The sequence below is a fragment of the Pararge aegeria genome, chromosome 20, assembly GCF_905163445.1.
Source record: "Pararge aegeria chromosome 20, ilParAegt1.1, whole genome shotgun sequence".
NCBI lineage: Eukaryota > Metazoa > Arthropoda > Insecta > Lepidoptera > Nymphalidae > Pararge > Pararge aegeria.
In genome coordinates this window covers 16,286,860-16,308,092 of record NC_053199.1, presented here as the reverse complement: position 1 = coordinate 16,308,092, position 21,233 = coordinate 16,286,860, and the positions used below count along the sequence as shown (strand labels likewise).

Sequence of the window (21,233 nt, the reverse complement as noted above, 5' to 3'; positions counted from 1 at the left end):
AACGTCACTCGCTGAAAATAAGCATGGCATATGCTATAAGCGATAAGGCCGCCTTTGTGCATATATTTTGTATTATCGTTTATTTTAATAACCTGGCTTTCTATTTGTATGTGCAATAAAGACTACCTCTTCTTCTTCTGAGCTGTTCCTACACCCTATCTGTCTGTCAAACAGTCTGTTTCTATATCAATATAAGATGTATTGTTTGTAGTAATTTACACTGGCTTCTCAGGCCACATGGAGCCGGCATTTCCTCGAGGATAAAACTCCCTAAAAAAAGGTTGAAAAAAAAAACTTTTTAAAACTTTCGCACCTACAGTACGAAAGTTTTAAAAAAGTTTTTTTTTGTTTGGAAGGAGAAAATAGGAAAATACGAAACGTCGATGTCGTCAAATTATTTTCAGTAAAATCGATGAGATACAGCTATCCCTATCTCACTTTAAAGAGGAAGACACCAGACGATCAGGCTCAGCGCGAACCCTATAATTTTTTTAAATATTTATTCATTCAAGTAGCACTTATACCATAGTCCTAAACTTTGGCGTAATTCTAAAATTGTGTCACTAAAAGTTCAGCGCGAACCCTATAATTTGTTTAAATATTTATTCATCAAAGTTATAGCTGTACCATAGTCCTAAACTTAGGCGTCATTCTACAATTGTGTCACAAAAAGTTCATAGTGTGTAATCATAATGTGTAAAATTGTGTCACAAAGTTGTGCTCAATCTTAGGTCACAGTTGGCGTAAAAAAATAAATATTATCACAATTATACCACCTTATGGACTTCTTCTGCTGGACAGTAATATAATTTTATGGCTAAAAACGCACATAAACTTCTAAAAGTTCACTAGCTGGGAATCAAACTTGGCCCCCAGAAGGCAGGCTGAAGTCCTAACCACCAGGCTATCACTTATACGGCAGTTTCGGTTGCGTGTGGTCTACTAACAGGGACAAATCAGTGCAGTGCAGCAATAGGTATAATAGTCTGCGTTCGTGCACAAATGGCCTACTTACGGCAGTCGCTTGCAGTTGCACCTACGTTTAATGAAGACGGAGTGGCAGCCACTTGTCACTCTGATATAGATAATAGCACGATGCTGAGGCTATGTTTGACTAAGTGCTCCGTTGGTCTAGTTGTCAGCAAAAGCGATTAAGGATGACGGATTCCTGGATTCGATTTTTGAGCTGGACTACATTATCTAGGTAACAATTACCGCTCGATACAGACGTACCTAATTTATTAATTAGGTACCTAATGACTAAATTAAAATGTCATTTATTTCAAGTAGGCCTAGTTTATAAGCACTTTTGAAATGTCAAGTCATTCTGTTTGTAGTGACTCTAGCACTGGTTCGGAAAGCAGATTCTACCGAGAGGAAGCCGGAAAACGTATAAAACATAGAAAAGTTAGAGGTGCTGGGAATCGAACTCGCCTCCCCCCGAAAGTGAAGTCGAGCTCCTGCCCAATGTGCTTTCACCGCTTCATCAATCGTGTAGTAATCACGATTAATTAAATGTGTGTTTTACATTGTTTAAACTTAGGTAAAGGTAAATTTAATAGTATCTTCAGGATCATGCTATAAAAGCATCCCCACAAAGGATATCACCCATTTGTGCCCATTTCTATATAGTAAGTCGATTGTTTATATTAACTTTTTGTTTTTAATTACTAATGTAATAGCGCGCTATATAAAAAGCTTGACTACAATCACACTTGATAGTGGGTGATGATGCAGCCTTAGGTTGAGCGCCCTTGCTTCACTCTTGATTTGAAGGTACTCATATTGTAGGTACTGGGAAAAATGGCATTCTAGATCCTTGCGGTACGAATCAGAAACGAAGACGCAAAGCGCTTCGTACGCGCCTATGGTATATCACGCATATCGTATATCGCTATAAATAGGCGTGAAATGGTTTCGAGTTAAGTTTTTTTTCATCATCATCATATCAACTCATTACCGGCCCAGGACACGGGTATACCCATAAGGCCACCCATAAGGCCACCCATAAGGCCACCCATAAGGCCACCCATAAGGCCACCCATAAGGCCGTAGCCCAACACCCTGGCCCAGTGTGGACTGTTTCTTTTATAGACTACAAATTAGCCCTCGACAGCAATCTCACCTAGTCGTAAGTGATGATGCAGTCTAAGATAGAAGTGGGCATGACAGTTATATTAGGTCCATACCCCTCATCAGTATGTACGCAGCGTCGTACTGGAACGTTAAGGCTAGGCAGCACGGTTTTGTCAATAATGATAAACGACCACAGCTGAAGCCTTCTTCCAGACCAATTGAGAAAGCCCTAAGTTAACTTAGCGCTGTAGGTGCTTCAAGGCCGGTGGCGGAGGCCTGGCACCAGGGCCAAAAATTTAAAAATTCAAAATATTGAAAAAAAAAATTAATATACTCGGATTGTGATAATAAAAAACACAGATGTTGGGATCATAGCCGCGAACCATTTATTTCATCGTCAAACAAATCTTATACATGTAAATTATAAATTGTAACACCAACTTTATAAGAACAAATAACTTTTCGAGCTCTGGATCACTAGAAACTAGAAACCTGGGGTCGTCAGTTATGTTTCACACACATTATCAGGAAAGTTACCATCAGTTAGCGTGCAATAACACGCACGCACACACGCAAACGTGCACACACAAAAACTTGCATGGACGCAAACACACACGCAAGCAAGCACGCACGTTAACATGGTTAAAATGTCATGGCAAAGGAAGTTTGGGTTTGATGAAAGGACTTACATCGTTTCTAATTCGTTAAGGGTATGGTACAACGTGGTAAGGGAAACCTTTACAATAGAAAAAAATATTTAATTAATATACAACGTGTAACCGAATTACGAAATAATATTAAAGGATGCATAAGTATATTTCACAAGGAATCATCCTGTAAACATATTAAAATCATAACATTTAACGTTAAGTATACCTTTAACATAAGTGTTAACTTTTGACAACCCTATTGAAGATAAAAGACCGACACGTGCATAGTACTTAATAAAGTGACAGGAGACACATAACGTTAATTTTGCATGTGATGGCTGGATGTGATATCTGATTTCTTTCAGTAAAAACTATGGTAGTATTTTACTAGGTTTTCGGGTTCACAGATAAGTATCAGAGACAGTACATAATGTAGCTGTAAAGCCTATGTAGTATTATTTCGGGTTTCATTTACACGTTGTTTAATTACATAATAATACCTTCTTTACTCATTGTGAAACGATTTATTTTTGTTTATGTTATTTGATACTTACAGGTAATAAAAATAATAATAAAACAAAATTTGGCTCACGTCGATTCCCGCTTGTTTTTTTTCTGTCTCTATCGTATCAGTCGAGAGGTAATCAAACTATTATTTACATAGTTTCTAAAGATTTTTTAGTGCTGGCCGCACATTATGACTGGCGCTTAATATACTCCAACCGTTAACGATATGGTTTGATATTGGAAAACCATTTAGGCATTTTTAATACTGTTTTGATGGATAAAAGTTTTATCGCAGAAGCGACCCTGCTATATTACATTTGTCAACAAGCCGCTGCTAATTTTTAAACACTTCTAATGCAGGGTAACTACTCAGCTACGCTGCATTGAAAGCCAAAACCTCCTGAAAGATGAAGCATCCACAAAAAAACCATTCCAAAATCAGCAGAATTGTTGCGAGCGGAATAGTGCCATTTTTTTTATTCCACTACAACGTTTTCCCTTGAATACAAACTCACGTGGTGAAAAGTGATGTCTTGGATGGTAACGAACTAACCTGATTGGCATAAGCTCAAGTGTTTGTTTGTTTACTTGAACGCGATGATCCCAGAAACTACGGGTCCGATTTGAATTTTTTTTTAATGTTTCGGCTTAAAGGCTATATGCTATATATAATCACGCTAAGAACAATAGGAGCATGGCACCAATGAAGAATGTTTCAAGATCGGTGTTTTTTTTTACTTTTCGCTGCATGCGCTGCGTAAACGGTTAAAGTTTCGATAAAATCTTGTACGACATAGTTGTTGCCCTTTAAAAGTTCCTGACAGCATATGTCTATCTTTTAAGATGGACATATACGCGGAAGAAGTCGCGAGGGACCGCTAGTCAGACATAAGCCCAAACAGATATTACTCAGACGATAATAACCAGTGCGAGGCCAGCGTATCCTTGAGCGAGCCCATGAGGTATTCTTATGCAATCACGAATTGGGTTTAAGCAAGTTAATCTCGTTGCCCCTATAGCAGTACGCTTTGAAATCGCATATCTTTTTACCGTCCTTATACAAGTACAGTTTGAAGCACGTCTCGCAGAAGAACGCGGGGTCGAATGGGACCCTGGAGCAACCTGTGACGATCCATTTAGCCCCAAATTCGGCGCACGTCGTGCAATATATCGTTTGGTTTTGCGATATCGCTGTATGGAAGGGGTACACCGACAGACGCAGAGGGTCGGTCGGGTTGAGGAGCCGGACATCGGAGAACGTGAAGAGGTGCTCGCAGTTGCCCTGGTGCACGTATACCTGGAATTGAAAAAAATACCAGGCTAAGTTGTGACCAGTAGAGCTAGGATGCGCGCCACGAGAGAGCTATGTCTATCTCGTCATTGTCTATAAAAAATACGAGTAATGGATAGACATAATTATCTCGCGGTGCGCATGCTAGCCCTACAGGGTGCGTTTGGAACCCTCGTAGCTTTAGGTCTAAGTTGGGGAACGAAGTTATCGCTATCCCCTTACAATTACGTTTACATATATGTATGAACGCTTCATAAGTGCCCGTGATAGGCCTACATGAATAAAGATTTTTTTTTGTAAGACCTATGTTACGAATAAACGAGAAAAAAAGGGATTGTTTACTAAGGTATTGATATGTGTATTGACGGGCGATTGGCGCAGTGGGCAGCTGCTTTCTGAGCCCAAGGCCGTGGGTTCGATTCCCACAAATGGGAAATGTTTGTGTAATTGCAATTGGCACCTCGGGGTGGCCCAGGCGCACCAGCAGCTGGTCGACGCGCACGTCCGCCATGTCGCGGCGCGGGAAGGCGCCCAGCTGGCGCGAGCGCGCCCACTCGCGGATGGGCTCGGAGTGGTCCTTGCAGCCCTCGCGCATGTCCACGTAGAACACGTTGTTAATGAACAGGAAGCCGGACGGGAACAAGTCCTACGAGCAATATGTCAATTGAGAATTTGAAACCTCTCTTTGTCTTCTTTGTGCCTCTCCACTACTGGAGGTCGGCCGGCAGCTCAGCGAACTTCTTGCGCCAAGCGAAGCAATGCTTTCACGCTTACGATATTGGTCCGTTCACGGAATTGGGAATTTTAAACCAAAGGCTTTCAAACACACGTACATACTCGTGTAGTAGAGTAATGTACTCGAGTAGTACATTACTAGTCTAGCTCTTTTATTTGATGGAGTTGTGAAAAAAATATAAACCTATTTCCCCATATCATGGCGGCAGCCATCTTGGACTGATTTACATCAATAGCTAAGAAATTTCCAGACTTATTCTTATTGACCATTCAAAAAAACACAAATCAAAATCGGTTCATCCGTTCGGAATATACGATACCACAGACACACGCACGCCCGCATGCAAGCACGCTAGCACGCACGCACGCAGGCACGCACGCACGCGCGCACAGACTCATCAAACTTATAAAAATATCGTCGGTATTGCGCCCAGTCTTTGAACAATGCGTATGCGTGCCAGTGATACCTTTGAAACTATTGGTCGTATATTAAGTGATCAATCCAAAGAATGAGGAGATCGGTAGGAGGAACCCGAGTTACGGACATAGCTCAAGGGGTCGCGAAGTTATTGTCAATGGGCGGGGGAAATAGCTCGGAGAACCGATGGACGCTGGGGTCCCAAGGTGCTGGATTGGCGACCCCAGTCCGGTCGCGGGAGCGCAGTCCGCGAGTGCGGCGCGGTGGAGTTGGGGCGGAGGGCCGCAGGGACCCGGCAGCACCTTGGCGGAGGTGGCGGGCTGCTCGTCGGGGCCCTGCGACACGTCGACGCGCATGCCCACGTCGTTGGGGCACACGAGCCGGTCGCGCAGCGCGCTCAGCTTCTGACGGCCCAGTAGCACGATGTCGTTGCTGAAGATCGAGTGCCGTGTGTTCTGCAACGAAGTAAAAAATTTTTGGTTTTTTATATTGAACTTAAACCTAAAGCTAAGAGGGTTCCAACGCGCCCTGGTCTAAGAAGAGCCCACAACAAACTTAGCCGGGAATTTTTTTTTGTTATCACCATCTCACTATAAATTAATATTAAGCTATGAAGTTAGCGTCAACAATCAGATCGCAAACATACCATTTATTACTATTTCTTACACATAATATTTTGATACACAATTTTTTTTCCATACAAACTAATTCAAAACATTCTAAGTGGTTAGAATGTTTTGAATTAGTTTGTATGATAAAAGACCAACACGCGCATAGCACCTACGCTACGCGACGCGTCCCTAATAAAGTGACAGGAGTAACTTGATTTTGATTCTGAATGTGATGCTAGGGCTGCATTTGATTTCTCTTAGTAAAAACTATGACAGTGGTTTACTTAAAAAAACTATTAGCGTTTCGGTTTCACAGATAACACTCAGAAATAGTAAATAAAAAGCCTGTAAAGTAATATTTAGGTTTTGTCACGTTGTATAAATAAAGTGTTTGTATACTCATTGACATAAATAAGTTCAGTATGTTTCCTCTGTGCGTTTATTCGCATACAATTGCAATAGCGGATTTGGGAGGTTCCTTCGTACTCACATGTCTATCCTTGCTGCTGCAGTAGAAGGGCCGGTACACGCGCACGCGGAACACCAGGTCGCGGCCCGGCTCCAGACTCGTGAGTGATATTTTGTAATCTTCAAGCTGAAACCAGCAGTACATTGGTATACGCAATATTCAGTCGAGTCAAAGCCTTCTTTCTTATTTGCACATTACATCATAGACTTTAAACTATGAATTCAGTATTAAATTATAAGAAACATCTTATGTAAATCTGTTTTTTGTTGTTCTGGTATATAAACATATATATGCTTTTCTATTCTATTGAAACAAAAAATAAACTTTATATTTTACCAGAAGTTGTCAGTGTTTTCTTAAGATGTCCGCGTATATCGCGGTTTTTAAAATCTTGTGGTAACTGCTTGTTTTCCTGGGTACACATTTTCGCATATATTAATAAGGATATGCGAAAATGTGTCTGTGTTGGTCATGTATGTCTGAATCAACAGCTGATCTTGAATATTGGATAGAAGCAGGCGTTACTTTGCGGAATTCCATGATATATTATGAAAATTAAACTTCATCTGTATGGTGTAATTTATAATTTCTTTAATCTTTATGAAGGAGATGTTATCTTTATCAATAATTCATGGTTTTTGTTGAAATTATAAATTGAATGAAGCTTAATTTTTATAATAGCTGATCTTAATGTAATTTAGCACAGATATACTTATTATTTATTTGTATACCACATCAAAAAAGAAAGAACAGATACATCATGTACGTAGTAGTATGCAAAACGCGGCCTTATCGCTAAGTAGCGATCTCTGCCAAGCAAACTTAATAAAACTAAAAATAAAACAAAAAGGTGGGGTAAAGTGGTAAAACGTAAAACATAAACATTTACTCAGCAGTATCCTGGAGTTGTCAGAAGCTGTGATAGGACTTCGAATTCACTTTCAGGGAGGCCAAGATCGAATCCCAGCAAGCACCCTTAACTTTTCTAAGATATGTGCATTTTAAGAAATGAAAATATCACTCGCTTCAACGGCGAAAGAAAACATCGTGAGGAAACCCACATGCCTGAGATTTTTCCATTATGTTCTCAAAGAGCGTACTGGGCCAGTGTGGTGGACTGGACCCGTGCCTTATAGTGGGCCGGTAATGGATTGATATGATTGATGATGATTGATCCTGGAGTAGGGCAAATTTTTTTATCACGGCAAAGTATTGCAGTGGCGTTCATTGTTTTTTACCATAGAGCTTGCATGCTCTATGGTAAGAACAATGTACGTACAAGCATGCAAGCTCTATGGTCAGTGACTACCTAACCACTGCCGTTCGTCCATAGAGGAAACACGATACACGATTTCTCACAAATACTATAAATTATTACACACTTGTACGATATCTGGTTAGAAAGTGACTACTCGGAAATCAACATCGGTACTTATATTCTGGGAATAACAAAACGATAGCGCGATCCCAGAGGGTGATCACGCCATCTGTCGCCAGAGAAGGTAAACTGCGCAAACAGTCAGAAACCTTGAGAAAAAGAATAGAGAGAAGTTGTTTTTGTGTCGTTACGGTGAGCGAAGGGAAGAATCTGAGTGCCCACCTGTGGGAGGGGCAGCAACTTCAGCCCTCTGTACTTGAGCCTCTTCATGTACAGGCGCCGGTCGTCCTTGTCCACGCGCAGCTTGAGCTGGCGCACGACGCGCGGGTTGTCGTCCAGGTCGCAGCGCTCCAGCGAGTGCACGACGTGGTCGGGCAACGGCTCTTGCGTCGGATAGCGGTTCGACATTTTCAGCTCGTTGCCTGTCCTCAGATGGTTCGGACTGGAAATTTTCAAAACCAAAAATATCAACATTATATTCATTAGTTTAAAAAAAAATTATATGCATTTTTAAATTTGTTATTTCCTACATTGTAGGTAAAAACGTTACAAACAATTTATTTAATTATAATAATGCAAAGTGTCATCTCTTTCATCATTTTAATAGTGTTTCATTGTAATAGGGACCTATGAGGACCAGATCGAAAATACAATAGATACTTTTAATAGATAGCTCTACATTCACTATGAGACTGGTGAGTATTAGAGCTGTAGCTTAGGGGGACTGGTGGTGCCATAGAGTTAGAAATTTGATAATTCCCCCAGCACAGCTAGCATGGGCAGTAGACAATCATCTCCCTGGCGAAAGAATATATCATCATCTTCTCCCACAGCTTTATCAACTCTAAAAGCACTGGCTCATAAGTGTAAATAATATGTAGAAGCTTTGACCCAGTACTTCTTCATCTGTAGTCAAAAATGCCTAGACAAATAAGACGAATGAATGATTGAGTTACAAAAAATTGTCCTCACTAATTGTTGATCGAGTAATTTTTTCTGACTAAAAGTTGACTATAGGGTTCAGTGGCCATTTTCAAAAAGTAGAACCACACACTGTAGTGGATTTATAATAAATATAATAATAAATAAATATACATACTACGACAATTCACCCATCGCCATCTAGCCTCACAGTAAGGGCAGCTTTTGTTAGGGGTACTAAGATAGCTGATGAATATTTTTATGAATACAATACACATAAATACTTATAATATACATATAAACACTCAGACACTGAAAAACAATCATGTTCATCACACAAACATTTTTCCAGTTGTGGGAATCGAACCCACGGCCTACGACTCAGAAAGCAGGGTTGCTGTCCACTGCGCCAGTCGGCTGTCAAATAATGATGATAAATAGCATAGCTTTACCTGCAAAACTTTACAACGTTACCAAACTCTTCATCATTCAGATCACAACCAACATACTCTCTAATTTTTTCAGTCAGAAATTTATTGAGGTCTTCTGTGGGTTTTGGCTTTCCAAATATAGGCAAAAACTTAAAGGCTTCCATCAAATTTTTCGTTACTATAGGCGGTGTTACAATGCTTCCTTAAAGAAAGAAAAAATATTTCAATAACTAAATACACATTTTTTTTCTTTTTTGGCACCACTGTACTGCACTTTATGGTATTTAAGGGTTCCTCAGCTTTTTAATTTTTTTACTCCACTACTTTGCCCTTGTTAGCCCTTGACTGCAATCTCACCTGGTGGTAAGTGGGCTAACCTGTTAGGGAGTACGGTAGTCATACCCCTAATGGGTTTCTACGCGACATCGCACCGGAACACTAAATCGCTTAGCAGCATGTCTTTTGTTGTTAAGGTGGTAACTAGTGACGGCCAAAGCCTCTCACCATACCAAACCCGAGATAATTCAGAAATTATGAATTCCCAAATTGCGCCTGCCAGAAATCGAACCTGGGACTTCGTACTTAAATTCACAGTGCTCACCATTGCACCAGGTTGTCAAACCAAGCCGGCCAACAAGTGCTACAATACAAGTCAGTCTTTTATATGGCCATTATATGCAGTTTCACCAGACAAGTGTTGCCTAGTCTTAATATAACAATACTACCATGCTTATTGGCAGCAAATTTGTTAACACTGTCCTGCAAAGGTTCTTATACTAATAAACCAGTTTTTTTGCAGGCCTCTACTCGGTTGAAGGTGCATCTGGATCCCTTCTAGATTAAAAATGATTAAATCTAGTTATCAGCACCAACCTTACATATTTTTGAATGCTTCAACATTGTAATTATATTTGAGTATAGAGGTTTCGAAGAGAACAACATACAAATGGTTTAACTTCTTTTATATATTTTGGAATCTACATGTTGAGATCTTTCATTTCATACCAAACTCTAATCATTTCCCTCTCATATTTTTTTTCTTTGCATATTTTGGACTACACTTGGGTTGGAAAAGAAAAGTCAATGAAATCCAATTTATTAAAATTGGTCCAATAAAGGCTTCACCAAATTACAACATCTATACATATTATATACATAATACTGTTAAACAGATTATAGATTTATATTTAACAGTGTAACAATACAAGTTTATCATATATGACATATGTATATAAAAAATCAGCATATGTATATATATTGTCGCGCGCGCACGTCCGTGCGGACGTGTTTGATCACGAGTGATAAATAGTTATAAAAAATGGGTACAAAATGTAATGGCTGTAGTGAAGCTATTTACGATCTTTTATTTATGGAGTGTAGACAAGAGAACTGCAAAAAGATATACCATATGAAGTGTTTGATGTTGTCGAAAAAGCAGTTTGAAGAATTTACAGAGCAATACAAAACTAACTGGAGGTGTCCGGAGTGCATGCGAGACGATCCAAAAGGGGACAACTCTGATACGCCGGTTCGTGCAACCGCCATGAATAAAACGTTTACTCCGAGCAGCTATGTCAACAAGCAGCGTGGTAATCGGGTCGCTCATAGCGAATTAAGAATTGAAACTGAAGAGAAGGTGCTTGAAGAGTTGAAGGAGTTTCGTGGGGAAGTGCTATCTCGCATTGACGAGCAAATGAAGGAGTACACACTGCTGCTAGAAAGATTTACTAAAGCAGAAACTGAATTGCGAGAGATGAGACAGTCCTTGAAGGTAGTTTCAGAAAAAGCTAATAAAGTAGAAGTATTAGAATCAAAAATTAAATCTTTGTTAGAAAGAAATGAAAGCCTGGAAATTGCTCTAAGGAGCAAACAGAGTCAGGAGATGGAGAAAACATCCCAAACTCAGGAAGTGCCTATGCGATCATTTGTGAATGCCGTTAAGAAAAATCAAGTGCAGGTAGTTACACAAAAAGTGAAGGCCATGAAACCAGCGGGTTTAGTAATCGCTGAGGAGAGTTTGAAGAGAGTAAATCCGAAAAATATATCACAAAACTCTAATCAGGTTATAGAGGGAAGTAATAATACAGAAAATTATTCCTGGATAGTAATAAATAGAAGGAAAAGCAAATATCCTAATAGGGAAGTAAAAAAAGGTGGAAGTACGCAGACAAATGAAATAGAAGGGACGGAAAAACAAAAATTTTTACATGTTTGGCGGCTTAGGAAGGACACCACTGTGGAAAGTTTGGAAAAATATGTTCGAGATTCAGTGAAAGTGCCGGTCAAAATTGAAAAAATTAAACATAAGACAGAGAGGGATTATTCCTCATTTATCATAGGAGTGCCAGAAAGTAAATATGATGATCTATGCCAGCCAGAAATTTGGCCTATTAACGTCGAATTTTGTGAATGGGTGTGGTTTCGGAGGACAGTCAGTCACCCAAGACCACCGGATAAAAACAACTAATAAAGTAATAGAATTATTTTACCAAAATGTAAGGGGATTGCGAACAAAACTGGAAGAGTTTTATGAAAGTGTGGCATCTTCCAACTCTGATTTGTTCGCAATAACAGAAACAGGGTGCAACGAGTCAATAAATGACGCGGAGTTAATTCCGCCGGGTTATACAATTATAAGGTGCGACATGCGGATGGACGGAAACAAGGCGGCGCGTTTTTAGTGGCCACATCGCGGTTGGAACTACGTGAGGTACACAGTGACGTCAACATCGATGCGCATTCTTTTGAAATGATTTCTGCGACAGTGTATAAGCGTGAGCGGTTTTTGTTTTTGCTCTGCGTAGTTTACATACCGCCCAAAAGCAGCGAAAATGAGTATATGGTATTATTTAGGATAATAGAACAGTTTTGTAATAATTATAGTGAAGTAATAGTGTTAGGTGATTTTAACTTGTATTCTTGTCCACCACAAGTAAATAATTATTTTGAGTACTTGCAAACTTATTGTGGATTCACTCAGGGCAACAGTATAGGAAACTGTAATAATAGGTGCCTAGACTTAGTTTTAAGTACGGTATCAGAGAGGAGAGGGGGGAGCGTGAGCGTACGCAAGGCGGTAACACCGCTTGTAGCGGTGGATGCGCATCACCCACCACTCGAGGTAGCGGTCACGTTGTGCTCGCGCCGGCTACTCACCAAAAGCGAGTCGAGACCAACTGCTAGGGGGGACGAACCGAGCGCGTTTATACCCATAGGATGGAATTTTCACAAAGCGGACTTTAAGTCCCTATATACAGCAATTGCGGCTGTTGATTGGACACCGATGTATGAGTTAGACTTAGAGAATAGTCTGAGTTATTTTTATGGTACCATTAATTTTATTATCCATGGCTGTGTTCCGAATAAAAAGCGAAGACCGGTTACCCCGAGGTACGTTTACCCCGAGTGGTACACAGGTGAAGTAATTCGCGACATAAAATTAAAGGCTGACCTTCACCGACGGTATAAGGCAAGCAAATCGCCTCATGATTACGAAACGTTTGCTCAGTGTAGGGCAAAGGTTAAGGGAATGATAGCTCTCGCACACAAACAATATAAGCAGTGGGTTCAAGAATAGCTTCTACGGGATCCACGGGCGTTCTGGAACTACACAAATTCAAGAAGAGAATCTAGAGATCCGCAAAAAATTTTAAAGAACGGGGTTCTTTTAACTGATGAGCAGTGCGCTTCAGAGTTTGCTAACTATTTTCACTCAGTTTATAGGACACAGAGTGCTGACCTGAATGTGAGCGCAGCTGTTATAGCAGCGGGCGGAGAGAACGGAGCGGCGCGGGTGCATCTGGATCGACTTACTCTGGACGAAGTGAAACAAGCTCTAAAAGAATTGAGGCCTAAAAAGTCGGCGGGCCCGGACGGAATACCGCCGTACATTATAAAAGATTGTCGGTCAGTGCTGGCAGAACCGTTGCATTATATATTCAATCAATGCCTGAAATCAGCAGTGTTTCCACAGATCTGGAAAACAACTCGCGTTGTGCCAGTTCCAAAAGGAGGGTCTGGGACACAGTTGGAAGGATACCGACCGGTTGCCGTGCTGTCGACTCCTGCTAAAGTTTTAGAGTCAGCGATTCATAAAAGTATTTACAATCAGGTAAGCGGGCAACTGTCGGACGCACAGCACGGGTTCCGGCCGGCCAGAAGCACGACCAGCAACCTCCTTAGCTATATGACTGATATTGTGGCAGCAGTTGACAAAGGTAGGCAAACTGATGCAGCGTATTTTGATTTCAAAAAAGCTTTTGACTTGGTTGACAATGATTTGTTACTGGAAAAGTTGGCAGCGATCGGATTCACCCCTCAGTTGCTATACTTTTTTGCGAGTTATATGAGAGATAGGCAGCAATATGTTGATTACAGAGGTCATAAGTCCGAACCGTATTTTACAAGATCTGGTGTGAGTCAGGGCAGCAACTTGGGACCACTTCAGTTTATTATAATGATAAACGACCTACCGAAAGTGGTTCAAAATGCTAAGTGCTTGTTGTTTGCAGACGACCTTAAACTATCTTTGACGGTTGGCGATAAGACTGACTGCGCAAGGCTACAAAAGGACGTAGAGAGAGTGTTCAGGTGGAGCAGAGACAACCACCTACAGTTTAACAACTCAAAGTGTGCAGTTATAAGTTTCTCTCGGTCACATACCCCCTTCCTTTTCGATTATAAACTTAACGGAAAGCCGATATCCAGAGTAGTAGAGGTGAGAGACTTGGGCGTTAACTTCAACACTGGGCTAACGTTTCGTAGTCATATCATGAAATGCTGTAAAAAAGCATATAGAAATCTAGGCTTCATGCTTCGTACGGTTCGTGGTTTCAACAATATGAAGGCTGTCGCTGCTCTGTACAATGCACTAGTTAGGAGTCAATTAGAAGCTAATGCAGTCATTTGGGCCCCAAATGAAACTAAATATAGCCTCATGTTGGAGCGGGTGCAAAATAAATTTATTAGGTACTTATATTTAAGAATGTATGGCGTATACCCCTTCTATCCCCTTATGTATCCGACATTATTTGTACTAGGCATGGTGGGTTACGAAGAGCTGAGAGCACGGAGGGAATTTACACTCGTGGCTTATATTGTAGAGGTAATGCGAGGTAGGACACACAATCCGGACGTGCTAATGCAAGTAAGGTTGTGTGTCCCCGAGGGGTATGTGAGGCGGAGGCGACGGCCGACACTGCTGGAAGTACCGATTGGGCGGACAAACTTATTAAAAGAGGCACCAATGACGCGCGCCCTCCGCATCCTCAATGTCATATCAGAGCAATGTGATTTGTATTGTTGCGCTCTGAGTGAATTGACGAGGATCGCAATGTGGGTTATTTGTTACCCGAATAGGTAATATTATAATGTTAAGATTATGTAAAAAAAAAAAAAAAAGGCTACACTATCGCATTAGGTTTAAGTATTCTGTAAGGATAGTGTTAGAATAAGAATATAAATAAATAAATAAATAAATAAAAAAATGTCTTCCAACAGTCTATATATATACATATATGCTGCAAGATAACTTAGCATCAAATATTTACCTTTCACTTGATATAGTTTTGGTCCTTCATCTTCAGCATACAACATTTGGTCATTACATGCATTATTTTTGACAATCGGTAATACATTATTATCATTGGAAATTATGACATTACCTATGTTCTTCTCACCCGTTGTTACTTGGGATTTGGTCATAGTAACTGAAATAATAACCAGGTTTATTGCAGTTAAGGTGTAATTTTAGGTTTGGGAATAAATTAGTATAGAAATTAAATTTCTTACATACACAAATAAATATAAAATAGGCAGTGTATGACTAACATACATCATCAATAAAAAAGCTTGGGTGTAAATTATTGCTCTAACCTGTTCTAATAATTTAAAATGACATTGTGAGATGCTCAAAAAAAGCGTTTGGAACCCTCATAGTTTTAGTTTTAAGTTTACAAATGTGGTTATTGCCATCATCTCACTACCGTGTAATTTTTATGTATGCATCAAAATTGCCACCTATGGGTACTAAAGATACTTGAATAAAGATATTTTTGTAATAAAGATACTTTGACTTTAACAATATAAAAAGCAAAATGATAAAAAATTATATTTATATATCATACATGTGTATGAGGCACTGTCATTCATTAATGTTCAATTTTGCAAAATTTATAGGCATTTTGATGTGAAACATCTATAAGTGGAGAGTAAACCTGATTTTTGGTGTGGCGGCACAGGCAGCCTGTCGCTATATGATTGAATATTTCTATTTTGTATGTAACAATAAAAATGAATATTATTTTGTATTAAAACAGTCATTATTAACCACCTTACAAAAAGGAGTGGTTATCCATTTGGTTGTATTTTTTTTTATTTGTGGAAAAAATTTGCTATGCTTTATCAGTTCATTATGCAATATCTGCAATAACTTACAGAAAACAATTTTGATGTTTCACATCTGCCAGGCGTCCCGTGACGCCTCACACGTTTTTTTTCTGTTGAATATTTGTATATATTCTGTAAAATTAGGCAATTTAAATGAAATTGCTGTTAATGTGGTAGGTAAATAGTTATAGTTTAGGTATTTAAAACCATACCTGATTTATTTATAAACAGTGTTGGAACATTATCTGATTTAATAATAACGGTGTTTTGTTCTGGGTCACAAGTTTCATCATATTCCAATAGGGATGATCTTAACGGCGGATCTTTGCTGTCTTCATCCTCGCTGGTAATCTTACTGTGTACTGAACATGGGCAATTTGAATGTGGGCCGCAAACAGAACCTAAGGGATCACAGTCAGTACTGTACTGATCATCTGGATCCAGGCTCTGCTGAGTGCTAGCTGTCTCGGAGGATTCCAATTCCATTGCTTGGACGCTAGAAACTGCTTTTACGTTAGGATCTCTAAATTTATCTTTTTCATCTGTTTCCATTTTGGTTTCGACATTCATTGTTCTATTTTCCATGGCAAATTCGTTTGGTACCAAAACGATTTTGCTAGAAACTGTTGCCTTCTTATTGGTACCAACACCGTTCATAATCACATCTCTTGAACGCACTTTTATCGCAGAGTGAGTTGAAGACTAAGAAACCATAATTTTATGTTGAACTTATTCGAATTTTTTTTTTTAATCGTTGGTGATTACCACAATAGTCAAAATTCAAATCGGAAAGTATTTACAGGTAGGTCCGCGAAACTCGCAAATTCCATAGACATTAAAAGTTGACAAATTCACGACGAGCTGACAGTGACAACGAGTTACTAGCATAGACCAGTGAGTGACTAGTCAGTAGTCACTACAGCGTGGTGCGCTTTAAAAACCGACTTTTCCTAGTTTTCTTGTAACTTCGCAGTGAAGCACTACTAGGGCCAGATCCCGTATAAGAAATTTATACCTTAATAAATTTATAGATGGAAACATGCATGCCTGAGTTCCCCATAATGTTCTCAAAAGCTCTTGAAATCAAACAATTCGTACTCTTGAAATCCAACGTACTGGGCCAACGTAGTGGACTACGGCCAAAAAGGCCAAAAACCCTTTTCATGCCTTCAATGGATTAATATGACGATATATTATTAACTGTGGCATGAGTTGTGCTGGCAAGGCAACACTGTCACTCTTGCCACTTGTGTTTAAATTTACACCTAAATCAGGCAACCATCGTTAAACCAAGTTTTTAATTAGGCCACTTAATACAATAAGATACAGAGTAAAATAAACTTTCATTTGATATAATGATCATATTATAACTTATGAGAGTATATCAATAACATTTAGGTTCTCACCTACTTATACCTGGCAACCCTACAGTTAGGCACAGGGTATGGAGGGTAGAGGTAAGGAGAGTCATCTCATATGGGAGAAAAGTTGAAAAAGTGTCCAGTGTATGCGCTAAATAACAGTTCAACAATCCTCCACAATGGCGCTGGTATGAATGTAGCAATCGTAGATGAATTGAAGTATGCCGAGTTAAAAAATTTAATGTCAATAGTATGGAGGGTAGAGGTATGGAGAGTCATCTGTGTATAAGAAAAAGTGTTGTCAAAATGTATTAAATTAGGATGGCGCCACATTTGCATCAGGGTAACTCTTAAAAGAAGCGCCAAATATAAATATTGTTAGAGTAGGCTTGAAAAATAAACAAGGAAGTATGGAGATACAAGGAAGTAAGGTTATATTTACCACAATATTTTGTACAACGTAAGTTGTTGAAATTCTCAATAATTAACTACTTTAGTCGATAATGACATTAAATTTTTTAACTCGGCATACTTCAATTCATCTACGATTGCTACATTCATACCATACCCTGTGCATCCACCAGCGCCATTGTGGAGGATTTTTGAACTGTTATTTAGCGCAACAACTGGACACTTTTTCAACTTTTCTCCCATATAAGATGACTCTCCTTACCTCTACCCTCCATAGTCAATAGTTAATTATTGAGAAGTTCAACAACTTACGTTGTACAAAATATTGTGGTAAATATAACCTTACTTCCTTGTATCTCCATACTTCCTTGTTTATTTTTCAAGCCTACTCTAACAATATTTATATTTGGCGCTTCTTTTAAGAGTTACCCTGATGCAAATGTGACGCCATCCTAATTTAATACATTTTGACGACACTTTTTCATATACACAGATGACTCTCCTTACCTCTACCCTCCATAGCACAGGGACAACCTTTACTTTTTTAACTCTGCAGGGTATACTCTCTCAACTGGTGTCCAATTTTTTTAAATAACTTACGAGACAAGTAGAAGTTTTAATTATTTCTTATCCCTTATAAATAACAGATGAGGGTATATATTTCTTATACGGGATCTGAAACTATACGGCTACCATAGCTACCTACCTTTTATGACTTGTATGAGTGCGAGAGTGTGTAGTCTGAAGTCTTGTACTAGCTCGTACCGCAGCATGTGGAGTTGGCAAACCGCTATATATATATCACTTCACAGTTGACAGTTGACGTTGAACAAATAAAAGTCAGCAGTTGTCAGATTGTAATAATAACAAACGGTTGTTGGTCTTATTTGATTTTATTATCATTTCTAGTGATTAGGAGGCCTTATAATGCTTACATTATGGAATTTATTTGAAGCTACATTACTTTGTCTAAACGCAGTCTGCGTCCTTCACGAAGAAAGGTTTATGCAAAAAAGTAAGCGACTCCTAACCTTTAACTTATTGTAATTATCTGTTTTACAACGAAATAAGTGCAACTTTTAAACAACTGCACTGAATAATATTGTAAACCAAATAACGTATACATTTTTTAGCTAGTATAGAAGACATCATAAGAAAAGTTAGTACTCACAAAATAAGGAAGGAAAAACCCCTAAACGAAGTCTCTTACCTAAATTTTAATCTTTTATTTTGTTCATACAGTGGGATGGGGATCAAATTCACCAAATCAAGGGTTTGAGGACCAGTCTTCTGTTAAGTTTCAAGTTCTAAATCTTGTCAGGTCAATACGAACAGTTACAAGAAGTGAGTAAACAATCTACTTAATTTCAATTATACTGACTTTAGTCAGCTGATTTCCACATTTCATCATGATCAACCCATTACAGGGCACTGGTCTCCTCTCAGAACAAGAAGGGTTTAGGCTGTAGTCCACCAGGCTGGCCAAGTATGGTTTGTTAGACTTCCCACACAGTTGAGAACAATATGGAGAACTCTCAGGCAGGTTTCTTCGCCATGTTTGCCTTCACAGTTAATGCGAATTTATATATAAATCTAATTGCTGAAATACACACATAACACTCACTATTCAGTCAGTGGTGTGTGCGGGGGTTGAACTTGAACCCCTTCTGAAAGGGAAGCCAAAGATTTACCTAATAGACTATCACCGCGTCACATATTCGATTTTCATTCCATTCGATTATTGGAGATAAACATAATGTTTTGTACAAACATTGAGAACTTCTTATTTTATTCCTAGGCTGTTTCTGCACTTGGTTGGCCTGAAACCATCTGTTGTACATGTAATACAATAAGATTACTGTATATTATCTTACTTGAACTAGTGTTTTAATATTGTTTGCACTGACCCTTTTCTGAGTTGGCAATTGCTTGTCAATTGCCAATTGACATGACTTAGGTGATATGGCTTATACAGCATAGCATTTAGGAGATGATGCAGGGTTACTATGTGCATTCTGGGCAATCAGAGACAGCACAGGTGTAAATAAAATTGTAAGTACGTTCAAGATAAGAAGAAATAGGTACTGACCTTCAACTCAAAAGCTACAACACCTAATGCTGTAGCTATTCTCAGACTCTTTAGCTACTTAACTAAATGTTTATTGTAAATAATTGTATTGGTAATCTAGAAATGTTCAGTAGTGCAAAAGAATTAAAAAATATGTTTTTACTTTTACTAGGTACATAATACTATAAAAGATTTAAGAATAATGCATATCAGGAATATTTACATTTAGCTTAAAACCTAAAGAAGTAAGTTTATCAGTAATATCAAAACATATAAATTTTTTCTTCTTATTTTCAGTTCCACTCATTATTTTAAATATATTAACAATAATATTTAAATTACTATTGGGATAGTGAACAGTTTTGAAGATAAACAAGGAACATTCTTACTATGAGAGGAAGGATTACAACTAATAAATAAATAATATTTTATTATTATATTGAAATGTTTTATTAAACTTCCCTCAATTAATTCCACTCAGTATGATCATGATATTATTGTTTTATTGTAATACTTAAAGCATATTTCTTTTAACTACTTTGTTTTATTTCCCCCTTTTTGTGTGTGTTAACTTATGCATAGTCTAAGTACATACAACTGTTATTATTAATAATTAATTAATATCATGTTAATGATAAATTAAAGTAGTACAAGATTTCCTTTTTTGCATATTGAAACACTACTGTAACTAAAATGAATCTTCCTACACTCCTCTGCAAAAAAAAACTGGCATTTTGATTTGTTTGAGTACTTTTAGTATCTGTTACAAATACTTTTAGTATTAACTGTAACAAAATATTCTATGAAAACTAATTCTGTACTATCTGCAGAAGCTAAACATGACAGAGCCTCCACCGCTACTGCTTAATTTTTTCAAAACCTTCCTTTGAATAACACTCTCCTGGAATTCTTATCACTCTACAACGTCGGTCCTCACCAAGTAAAAAGATTCTAGCTTCATCTGAAAATAAAACCTTGCTCAATTTATCATCAGTCCTTGTCGCACAATTTTGGCTAAAGCGTGGGCAGAGCTTTTATGATATATAAATAAGATCCATTTTACTCAATAGGTACTCGATATGGATTTCTCAATTGCAAGTGAGTAGATCTTGTACTATGGCTTCTCGACACAGATATTACCATGGTCGCCGGCTTGTGCCAAACTCCTTCTACTTTGGCATAACGCGGCACCGCGCCGCGGCCGCGTTTAAAGCGCGCAAACTATTTGAACGAACGCCCTGTACGAAGTACGAACAGGTTATTTAAATGTACCCGTGTAAAAATTATCGATAGTTTGTTATGTAAAGTTGGATACATAATAAGTTGGTGTTTTTTTGCTATATGAGAAGATGCCAGCAGTACTGTGCACTGGAACAGTAATAGGATGGTGATGCTAAAAAATTGCTTAGTACCAGCGCGTAGTCAGGGAATTGAAAACATCCACACCCGTGCCTAGTAGACTAGCCAGAGGTCACGGTTATTTTCACAAACGCGTGAGAATAATCAATAACGCCCAACA

At 38.7% G+C, this 21,233-nt stretch overlaps 2 protein-coding genes across 3 annotated transcripts; one reads left to right on the top strand and one right to left on the bottom strand.

Moving 5' to 3' along the window:
* Positions 1-2,437: 2,437 nt before the first annotated feature.
* LOC120632595 lies at positions 2,438-16,715 on the bottom strand. Of its 2 annotated transcripts, none has more exons than XM_039902520.1 (8): positions 16,087-16,715; positions 15,037-15,195; positions 9,509-9,689; positions 8,358-8,577; positions 6,779-6,883; positions 5,980-6,132; positions 4,985-5,170; positions 2,438-4,530 (listed from the first exon to the last, which is right to left on the bottom strand). In XM_039902520.1, the coding sequence occupies exons 1-8, from the start codon at positions 16,529-16,531 to the stop codon at positions 4,210-4,212; spliced, it is 1,770 nt and encodes a 589-aa protein (XP_039758454.1). In that variant the 5' UTR covers positions 16,532-16,715; the 3' UTR covers positions 2,438-4,209. The 2 variants fall into 2 exon arrangements, with proteins under 2 accessions (XP_039758454.1, XP_039758455.1); XM_039902521.1 differs by having other exon boundaries at positions 5,006-5,170.
* Positions 16,716-18,409: 1,694 nt separating this feature from the next.
* Positions 18,410-20,153, top strand: LOC120632654 (immediate early response 3-interacting protein 1). The gene is made up of 3 exons (XM_039902601.1): positions 18,410-18,661; positions 18,889-18,990; positions 20,012-20,153. Exons 1-3 carry the CDS (start codon positions 18,574-18,576, stop codon positions 20,065-20,067), a joined length of 246 nt encoding a protein of 81 aa, XP_039758535.1. The 5' UTR covers positions 18,410-18,573; the 3' UTR covers positions 20,068-20,153.
* Positions 20,154-21,233: the final 1,080 nt, after the last annotated feature.